The sequence below is a fragment of the Oncorhynchus masou genome, chromosome 15, assembly GCF_036934945.1.
Source record: "Oncorhynchus masou masou isolate Uvic2021 chromosome 15, UVic_Omas_1.1, whole genome shotgun sequence".
Classification (NCBI taxonomy): Eukaryota; Metazoa; Chordata; class Actinopteri; order Salmoniformes; family Salmonidae; genus Oncorhynchus; species Oncorhynchus masou.
The window spans coordinates 64,735,410-64,746,570 of record NC_088226.1 but is presented as its reverse complement, the minus strand read 5'-3'; the positions used below and the strand labels follow the sequence as shown (position 1 = coordinate 64,746,570).

Sequence of the window (11,161 nt, the reverse complement as noted above, 5' to 3'; positions counted from 1 at the left end):
TGTTTCAAGGCATCACCTCTACACTGTTGAGCACATACACACCCCTCTATAATACAACAACCCACCAGTTGAAGAAGGAGAGTAGCTGGTGCTGGTCGTAGCCCTGTAGTTTGTATGGCCCCATGGGACAGAGGATGGCACGGATGCCCCCGATGCCCAGGGCAGCTGCAAGCAGGCCAGTGTAGAACAGGATGTGCTGCTCCCGGTGCTCCATCTGGTGAATCATGTTGTGCGTGTCAATGTAGAAGTCTTCGAACGGGAACGCCACCACTGGGAGCATGGCTGTGCCTGAGGGGGGACGGGGAGTGGAATCAGAATTTCATTAGAGGGATTTTATTTGGATTGGGAAAATGTCAATAGTATGGGGCAAAGTAGGGATCTGAGAAGTAGAGAGCTCAGAGGTAATTCAGTCCTAATGTGTCAATTATTTAGAAGGGATGATCCATCAATTAATTGTATTTTATAAAGCTCTTTTCCCAACAGAAGTTGTCACAGAGTAAGACAAATGGTGGTACAAGTGGGTACACATTTGAAAGTTCAGCCATGTACTGCATAACATGACAGAGTTGGTAAATACGGAAACAGAAGGAAGTTAGAGTATAAGAGTATAAGATAATGAAACGTCTACGTTTTTTGCATCATCTAAGATGCAAGTTTTTTGTACTAAGATGCTAGCTCCATGATTTTCAAATATCTCGATACGACCCGTCAGACTCAGATCAGTCAGTTTAAGAATAACATAATCAGTTATATTCCAGGATGATGAAGTATTTTGCCATCTGGACAAATTTAGTTAAAATTTCAAACTGTCGGAAAATCAAAACTTGCTAAATCAAGGTAGATAATTGCTAACTAGCTAGTTGAGCTAGGCTAGTTGATCTGAACCACAAATCTATGACAAACAAAAGGCTACTACATGTACTGATAATTAATGTACTGCAATCAATATGCCATTGTAAGTGGCATATTAGCTTTCAAGACTTAGTGTCATGTCTTGTTATGTCTGTTCCTGTCCTTTCTCTTCACTCTGTCTCTCTCTGCTGGTCTTTTTAGGTTACCTTCTCTGTCTCTCATTCTTCAGCTGTTCTACATCTCCCCTAACTAGCTCATTCACTCTTTCTCACCTGTTCTCTCTTCCCCCTCTGATTAGGTCTCTATTTCTCTCTCTGTTCCTGCTACTTTCAGTGTCTGATTCTTGTTTGTGTTTTTGATGCCAGAAGCAAGCTGTCGTCTCGTTTGCTTCCACCTTGTCCTATCCTGTCGGAGTCTGCCTGGCAGGTGCATCCTGCACTATACTACGTTCTTTTTGTTCCATTGTCAACGTTGGAAGAGGATTTATGCCATTCCTGTTTTTCATTAAAGAACTCTGTTTTCTGTTAAAACCGCTTTTGGGTCTTCACTCAAGTACATAACAGAAGAATCAGACCAGGAATGGACCCAGCGGCTCCGGACCCTTTTCACTCCGCCGTCGAGATCCAGGGAGCGATGCTAGGCAGACACGAGGAGGAATTGTCTGCTGCTCGACATGCCGTTGAGACCCTGGCCGTCCAAGTCTCCGACCTCACAAGACAGGTTCACCAACTCCACCTCGATCCACCGCCCACTTCCAGGGTTTCCGAGTCTCCGGAGCCCAGGATCAACAACCCGCCCTGTTACTCTGGGGAGCCCACTGAGTGCCGCTCATTCCTCACTCAGTGTGATGTGGTGTTCTCTCTCCAGCCCAACACTTACTCCAGGAGCGCAGCCCGCATCGCTTACGTCATTTCTCTCCTTACCGGACGGGCGCGTGAGTGGGGCACGGCAATCTGGGAGGCGAGGGCTGAGTGTATTAACCAGTTTCAGGACTTTAAGGAGGAGATGATACGGGTTTTTGACCGTTCTGTTTTTGGGGAGGAGGCTTCCAGGGCCCTGTCTTCCCTATGTCAGGGGAATCGATCCATAACGGATTATTCTATTGAGTTTCGCACTCTCGCTGCCTCTAGTGACTGGAACGAGCCGGCTTTGCTCGCTCGTTTTCTGGAGGGTCTCCTCGTCGAGGTTAAGGATGAGATCCTCTCCCGGGAGGTTCCTTCCAGTCTGGACTCCTTAATAGCCCTCGCTATTCGCATAGAGCGACGGTTTGATCTTCGTCGACGAGCTCGTGGAAAGGAGCACGCGTTCTCCGTTGCTCCCCTCTCCACATCACTGCCACCTGCCGCATCACTGCCACCCTCCTCCGCCGGCTCGGATGCTGAGCCTATGCAGCTGGGGGGTATCCGCATCTCGGCCAAGGAAAAGGAACGGAGAATCACCAATCGCCTCTGTCTCTACTGCGGCTCCGCTGGTCATTTTGTCACCTCATGTCCAGTAAAAGCCAGAGCTCATCAGTAAGGGGAGGGCTACTGGTGAGCGCAACTACTCAGGCCTCTCCTTCTGGATCACGCACTACCTTTCCGGTCCATCTCCGCTGGCCCGGTTCATCTGCTTCCTGCAGTGCCTTGATAGACTCTGGGGCGGAGGGCTGTTTTATGGACGAGACCTGGGCTCGGGAACATGACATTCCTCTCAGACAGTTAGGGAGCCCACGGCCTTGTTCGCTTTAGATGGTAGTTCTCTCCCCAAGATTCAGCGTGAGACGCTGCCTTTAACCCTCACTGTCTCTGGTAATCATAGCGAAACCATTTCTTTTTTAATTTTTCGTTCACCTTTTACACCTGTTGTTTTGGGTCATCCCTGGCTAGTGCGCCATAACCCTTCTATTAATTGGTCTAGTAATACTATCCTATCCTGGAATGTTTCTTGTCATGTGACCTGTTTAATGTCTGCTATCCCTCCTGTTTCCTCTGTCTCTTCTTCACAGGAGGAGCCTGGCGATTTGACAGGGGTGCCGGAGGAGTATCACGATCTGCGCACGGTGTTCAGTCGTTCCAAGGCCACTTCTCTCCCTCCACACCGGTCGTATGACTGTAGTATTGATCTCCTTCCGGGAACTACTCCCCCGGGGTAGATTATACTCTCTGTCGGCTCCCGAACGTAAGGCTCTCGAGGATTATTTGTCGGTTTCGCTCGACGCCGGTACCATAGTCTCCTCCTCCTCTCCCGCCGGAGCGGGGGTTTTTTTGTTCAGAAGAAGGACGGGTCCCTGCGCCCATGCGTGGATTATCGAGGGCTGAATGACATAACAGTTAAGAATCGTTATCCGCTTCCTCTTATGTCTTCAGCCTTCGAGATCCTGCAGGGAGCCAGGTTTTTCACCAAATTGGACCTTCGTAACGCCTACCATCTCGTGCGCATCAGGGAGGGGGACGAGTGGAAGACGGCGTTTAACACTCCGTTAGGGCACTTTGAATACCGGGTTCTTCCTTTCGGCCTCGTTAACGCTCCAGCTGTCTTTCAGGCACTAGTTAACGACGTCCTGAGAGACATGCTGAACATTTTTGTTTTCGTTTACATGGACGATATCCTGATTTTTTCACCGTCTCTCTCGATTCATGTTCAGCACGTGCGACGCGTCCTCCAGCGCCTTTTGGAGAACTGTCTTTATGTGAAGGCTGAGAAGTGCACTTTTCATGCCGCCTCTGTCCCTTTTCTCGGTTCCGTTATTTCCGCTGAGGGCATTAAGATGGATCCCGCTAAGGTCCAGGCTGTCATTGATTGGCCCGTTCCTAAGTCACGCGTCGAGCTGCAGCGCTTTCTGGGCTTCGCTACTTTCTATCGTCGTTTCATCCGTAATTTCGGTCAGGTGGCAGCTCCCCTCACAGCCCTTACTTCTGTTAAGACGTGCTTTAAGTGGTCCGTTTCCGCCCAGGGAGCTTTTGATCTTCTTAAGAATCGTTTTACATCCGCACCTATTCTTGTTACACCTGACATCTCTAGTCAGTTTGTTGTTGAGGTTGACGCGTCAGAGGTGGGCGTGGGAGCCATTCTTTCTCAGCGCTCTCTCTCTGACGGCAAGGTCCATCCTTGCGCGTTTTTCTCTCATCGCTTATCGCCGTCAGAACGTAACTATGATGTTGGTAATCGCGAACTGCTCGCCATCCGCTTAGCCCTAGGCGAATGGCGACAGTGGTTGGAGGGGCGACCGTTCCTTTTGTCGTTTGGACTGACCATAGGAACCTTGAGTACATCCGTTCAGCCAAACGACTTAATGCGCGTCAGGCTCGTTGGGCTCTGTTTTTCGCTCGTTTCGAGTTTGTTATTTCTTATCGTCCGGGCTCAAAAAACACCAAGCCTGATGCTTTATCTCGTCTCTTCAGTTCTTCTGAGGTCTCCACCGACCCCGAGGGGATTCTCCCTGAAGGGCGTGTTGTCGGGTTGACTGTCTGGGGAATTGAGAGGCAGGTAAAGCAAGCACTCGCTCACACTCCGTCGCCGCGAGCTTGTCCTAGGAACCTTCTGTTCGTTCCCGTTCCTACTCGTCCGGCCGTTCTTCAGTGGGCCCACTCTGCCAAGTTAGCCGGCCACCCCGGCGTTCGGGGTACGCTCGCTTCCATTCGCCAGCGTTTCTGGTGGCCCACTCGGGAACGTGACGCGCGTCGATTTGTCGCCGCTTGTTCGGTCTGCGCGCAGACTAAATCTGGGAACTCTCCTCCTGCCGGCCGTCTCAGACCGCTTCCCATTCCCTCTCGACCGTGGTCTCACGTCGCTTTAGATTTCATCACCGGACTGCCTTCATCAGCGGGGAGGACAGTTATTCTTACGGTTGTCGATAGATTCTCTAAGGCGGCTCATTTCATTCCTCTCGCTAAGCTCCCTTCTGCTAAGGAGACGGCTCAGATCATTATCGAGAATGTTTTCCGAATTCATGGCCTTCCGTCTGACGTCGTTTCCGACAGAGGCCCGCAGTTCACGTCTCAATTTTGGAGGGAGTTTTGCCGTTTGATTGGGGCTTCCGTCAGTCTCTCGTCCGGCTTTCATCCCCAATCTAACGGTCAAGCCGAACGGGCCAATCAGACTGTTGGTCGCATTTTACGCAGTCTTTCTTTTCGTAACCCTGCGTCTTGGTCAGAACAGCTCCCCTGGGCAGAGTACGCCCACAACTCGCTTCCCTCGTCTGCTACCGGTCTATCTCCTTTTCAGAGTAGCCTCGGGTACCAGCCTCCGCTGTTCTCATCTCAGCTCGCCGAGTCCTGCGTCCCCTCCGCTCAGGCTTTTGTCCAGCGTTGCGAGCGCACCTGGAAGGGGGTCAGGTCGGCACTTTGCCGTAATAGGGCGCAGACTGTGAGGGCCGCTAATAGCGTAGGACCAAGAGTCCTAGATATTGTTGCGGTCAGAGAGTATGGCTCTCCACTCAGAACCTTCCCCTTAAGACAGCTTCTCGCAAGTTGGCCCCGCGGTTCATTGGTCCGTTCCGTATTTCCCAGGTCATTAATCCTGTCGCAGTGCGACTTCTTCTCCCGCGCTATCTTCGTCGCGTTCACCCGGTCTTCCATGTCTCCTGTGTTAAGCCCGTTCTTCGCGCCCCCGCTCGTCCCTCCCCCCCCATCCTTGTCGAGGCGCACCCATCTACAGGGTTCGTAAGATTTTGGACATGCGCCCTCGGGGCCGTGGTCATCAGTACCTAGTGGATTGGGAGGGGTACGGTCCTGAGGAGAGGAGTTGGGTTCCCTCTCGGGACGTGCTGGACCGTTCGCTGATCGATGATTTCCTCCGTTGCCGCCAGGTTTCCTCCTCGAGTGCGCCAGGAGGTGCTCGGTGAGTGGGGGGGTACTGTCATGTCTTGTTATGTCTGTTCCTGTCCTTTCTCTTCACTCTGTCTCTCTCTGCTGGTCTTTTTAGGTTACCTTCTCTGTCTCTCATTCTTCAGCTGTTCTACATCTCCCCTAACTAGCTCATTCACTCTTTCTCACCTGTTCTCTCTTCCCCCTCTGATTAGGTCTCTATTTCTCTCTCTGTTCCTGCTACTTTCAGTGTCTGATTCTTGTTTGTGTTTTTGATGCCAGAAGCAAGCTGTCGTCTCGTTTGCTTCCACCTTGTCCTATCCTGTCGGAGTCTGCCTGGCAGGTGCATCCTGCACTATACTACATTCTTTTTGTTCCATTGTCAACGTTGGAAGAGGATTTATGCCATTCCTGTTTTTTATTAAAGAACTCTGTTTTCTGTTAAAACCGCTTTTGGGTCTTCACTCAAGTACATAACACTTAGACCTCAATACATAGCTAGCTAGGTGATTTTGTCTACTTGGCGGCATTCATAATTCCATATTGTTATGGGTTAAGTCTCATTGGATCTAAGGTTATTGAGATGCTAGTCAGGTAGACTGAGGCTAGTTAGATAGGCTGTGTGGGGGTAATCCAGGACACAGAGATCACCCATTAGGTGTTGTGGTATAATAAACAGTCATTTTTACAAGCAGGCATGGTCCTTAGAGATGTAGCTCGAGAGGGTGGACTCCCATGGTCAGTTGGCATAGGCCTGCACTGGGGCTCAACTGTAGTTACACCACTATCTCTAATATTCCAGAACTTATTTCCTCAGAACCTTGTACTTTTCAGTTGTCTAACTCTGACAACTGCTGTTGGAAGAAGGGCTTTATAAAATACATTTGATTGATAGATCTTCCCTTCTAAATAATTGACACATTTGGGCTGAATTACCTCTGAGCGCTCTACTTCTCAGATTCCCTACTTTGCCCCATACTATTACTGTGTGTCGGGCTGCTACTCTGAGGTGAGACAGAAAGTTCAAATAATGAGTCATCATAAGTAATGGGGTTGGTTTGAGCTCAAATCCAGGGTCCAACTGCTAGCATTGAGCACATGCATTCCTCTGATGCATTTGTCACCCACAGCACTCAGACCCATGTACATCTACAGTTGAAGTCGGACGTTTACATACACCTGAGCCAAATACATTTAAACTCAGTTTTTCACAATTCCGGACATTTTATCCTAGTAAAAATTCCCTGTCTTAGGTCAGTTAGGATCACCACTTTATTTTAAGAATGTGAAATGTCAGAATAATAGTAGAGAGAATGATTTATTTCAGTTTACATTTTTTCCATCACATTCCCAGTGGGTCTGAAGTTTACATACACTCAATTAGTATTTGGTAGCATTGCCTTTAAATTGTTGAACTTGGGTCAAATGTTTTGGGTAGCCTTCCACAAGCCTCCCACAAAAAAGTTGGGTGAATTTTTGCCCATTCCTCCTGACAGAGCTGGTGTAACTGAGTCAGGTTTGTAGGGCTTCTTGCACGCACACGCTTTTTCAGTTCTGCCCACAAATATTCTATAGGATTGAGGTCAGGGCTTTGTGATGGCCACTCCAATACCTTGACTATGTTGTCTTTAAGCCATTTTGCCACAACTTTGGAAGTATGTTTGGGCTCATTGGCCCATTTGCGACCAAGTTTTAACTTCCTGACTGATGTCTTGAGATGTTGCTTCAATACAGCCGCATAATTTTCCTACCTCATGATGCCATCTATTTTGTGAAGTGCACCAGTCCCTCCTGCAGCAAAGCACCCCCACAACATGATGCTGCCGTCCCAGTGCTTCACGGTTGGGATGGTGTTTTTCGGCTTGCAAGCTTCCCCCTTTTTCCTCGAAACATAAAGATGGTCATTATGGACAAACAGTTATATTTTTGTTTCATCAGACCAGAGGACATTTCTCCAAAAGGTACGATCTTTGTCCCCATGTGCAGTTGCACACCGTAGTCTGGCTTTTTTATGGCGGTTTTAGAGCAGTGGCTTCTTCCTTGCTAAGAGGCCTTTCAGGTTACGTTGATGTAGGACTCGTTTTACTGTGGATATATTGATTTGCACTTCTCGCACCAAAGTACATTCATCTCTAGGAGACAGAACGTGTCTCCTTCCTGAGCAGTATGATGGCTACGTGACCCCATGGTGTTTATACTTGCGTACTATTGTTTGTACAGATGAACGTGGTACCTTCAGGCATTTGGAAATTGCAGCCAATGATGAGCACTGAGTTTGAAGGTAGGCCTTGAAATACATCCACAGGTACACCTCCAATTGACTCAAATTATGTCAATTAGCCTATCAGAATCTTCTAAAGCCATGACATCCTTTTCTGGCATTTTCCAAGCTCTTTAAAGGCACAGTCAACTTAGTGTATGAAAACTTCAGACCCACTGGAATTGCGATACAGTGAATTATAAGTTAAATAATCTGTCTGTAAAAAAATGTTGGAAAAATTACTTGTGTCATGCACAAAGTAGATGTCCTAACTGACTTAAACTATAGTTTGTTAACAAGAAATTTGAGGGGTGGTTGAAAAATGAGTTTTAATGACTCCAACCTAAGTGTATCAACTGTACATGTATCTATGTCTCTAGACAAAGGGGGGGAAATTGCGGCCCGCAGGCCGTTACCGGCCCATCAGGCACTTCAATCCGGCCAGCGAGGTCCTTTTTACTTTATAAAAATGTTTTGCCCTTTTTTCTCCCCAATTTCATGGTATCCAATTGGTAGTTATAGTGTTGTCCCATCACTTCAACTCCGGTACGGACTCGGGAGAGGCGAAGGTCGAAACACGACCCAGCCAAGCCGCACTGCTTCTTGACACAATGCCCGCTTAACCCTGAAGCCAGCTGCATCAGCGTGCATGCACCCGGCCCACCACAGGAGTCCCTCGAGTGCAACGGGACAAGGATATCTCAGCCTAACCCGGACAAATTGTGCACCGCCTCATGGGTCTCCCAGTCACAATGCAGTGCCCTAGACCGCAGAGTTTTGCAGTGTAATATAATGCAGTGCAGTCCACACATCCTCTCCTTCAATGCAAATGTCATGTAAACTCAGAACGTTAATCTCTCTCCCTCCACCGTGTAGTTTTCTAAGAGACTATAATCCATAGAGATCATACCGCATTAAGAGATAGATAAGGATTAGGCATTGAGAAAATAAAGCAGTAAAAATGATGTTCCATGAATTAAATCGGTTTGAACAATAAGTACTCCCTATACCAATATACAAGGATGAGTGTTCAACATCAATGTTCCACTCATCCCCCTCCCCTTGAAAACAAACAGGAGCACCTTACCAAAGAGATGGAGCAGAGTACACAAGTAGAGCACCTTGGTTCTCCCAAGGCAAGTATCAGCAAACCATCCCACCATCACTGGAGTGAGTGTACTGGCCCCCACAAAGCACAGGTTAACGGTAGCAGCCTGGTAGTGATCATAGCCCAGCTTCACCGTACAGAACAGGATCATGTTACACACAATCCCAAAGAAGGTGAACCTCTCAAACAGCTCCACCAGCAGGATGAAGATGATGACTTGGAGCTTTTTGCGGGTCTGCTGGGGACGGTTCTGGGGCAGCCCCCTGCTCGGGCACGGGGTCATTGAGGGCCGACACAGCTGGTGGTGCCCCCCTTCCATGGAGGGCCGACGCAACTGATGGTAGTTCCACCCCTCTTCAGGCAGCCCTTGGAGGTCCACTGCCACCATACTGCCTGCCTTGTTATCTGGCTGCCTGGCTGGCTGAATGTTTCTAGAGAATATAACAACAGAGAGAGAACACTGGAACGGAGCGCCTTCCTTTTCAGAAGAAGAGTTACTGTATAATCCAGGGCTGGAATTATACACCTTTCTGTGAGTGTGTCTGGAACCGGAATGGGGGTGTCAGTGATCAAAGTGTCCACACTGGGTGCTCTGTAATTGATTCTGTTGTGGCTCAGATGTGTCTGCTGATTATGCTGTGCCATATGTTCCCTGTGACCCATACGCAGGTGTGAGTGATAGGAGATATTTAGGAAGTGTCCCTGACATATTTTCTAAATGAGCTTCAGGGTATTCTGAGGGTATACTAATATTGTTGTTTTGAGGGCTCCTCTGTTACAAGACAGAGGTAATGATAAAGGGATCATGGGCTTTGATGGTTTCTGTAATGTTTATAATATATTGATAAAAAATAATGGAGTTATAAATAATTGATAGTTCATGAATCATATTTTTCTATATTGATTTTAAAAAAGCCCTCAATTATTTTCTAAAATAGCAAAGACTATAATTCTGGGTGCTGTGTTTTGTTATCAAACCCTTTGGACAACTGAGTTCTCTGGCTGTGCCCTCATGTCCACCCAAAAGGACTACCCCCAAAAATGTTACATGCTCATATCAAATCAAATTACAGACAATTGAAATAGAGGCCAACACCATTACCGACACCTAAATTATGTTACACTCAACTGCTAGAGCAGTCTTCCAAAGTGAAAGTTAATTTAGGTTCACCCTGAAGAGGTGCTGCCACAATTAGACAGCTTGTGTGAAGTGTGAGTCCTTGAAGAGTCAGCAGGTCTCCAAACTGTTTGCATCTCTCCTCTGTCAAGCAAGGCTGGCTCTGATATAATCTAGTCATCCTGGAATTATACTGCATTCATGCAGGCTGCCTGCTGACACCATCATCATAGAAACACCACATGGACAAACCCATATAATTACATTAGAACTTAATATAGGATCTCCCTAATGGTTTGCCGGGCCCATAGAAAAATAACCGCATTGTACATTTTCCAATATTTAAGGTTACCCCTTTTTAAGGAAATAAAACAGTCTATTTCCATGTCAATTAATTTTCTAATGGTCGTCACTAGTTACCACAGCCACAAAGTCAGAATTATGACTAAACCCCGCCTATTTCTACAATTTATCTTCTTAACATATGATTTGACACCTAACCTTAACTCTAACTTTAACCACACTGCTAACCATATGCTCTAACCTTAAATTAAGATCGAAAAGCACATTTTTACTGTAGCCAATTTTAACTTTGTGGTTGTGGTAACAACCCTTGCTTCATGATGTCGCTGTGGTTACCGCACAGCGTCAACACGGAGCGTCGCGTTCCGCGTTGGTGATTGGCTAGACTTTGCGTGGCGTATCATGGGGGAATTTTTGTTGTTGTAATCACAACCAAGTAATCAGAAGGAAAGAGAAACATCCAAATGTTTCTTAGATAGTCCTCGATGTCATTTCATATTAAATAAAATGTATTTATAAAGCCCTTTTTACACCAGCAGATGTCACAAAGTGTTTTTACAGAAATCCAGCCTAAAACCCCAAACACCAAGCAATGCAGATGTTGAACAACAGTGGCTAGGATTTCTAGAAAGGTAACCAAGAGTGGAAATAGACAGGGGTGGCCAGTCCTCTTCTGGCTATGTCTGGTGGAGATTATAAAAGCAGAGACAACTCGTCATTCAGGGCAGGTGAGA

General features: G+C 47.4%; 1 protein-coding gene across 1 annotated transcript in view; it reads right to left on the bottom strand.

Moving 5' to 3' along the window:
* Positions 1 to 9,395, bottom strand: part of slc15a5 (solute carrier family 15 member 5) — a 34,818-nt gene extending 25,423 nt beyond the window's left edge. Inside the window, exons 1-2 of the mRNA XM_064990013.1 lie at positions 8,987 to 9,395; positions 66 to 288 (exon numbers count right to left, since the gene is read on the bottom strand). Coding sequence (XP_064846085.1) covers positions 66 to 288; positions 8,987 to 9,395 — 632 coding nt within the window. The remainder of the gene's footprint in view (positions 1 to 65; positions 289 to 8,986) is intronic.
* Positions 9,396 to 11,161: the final 1,766 nt, after the last annotated feature.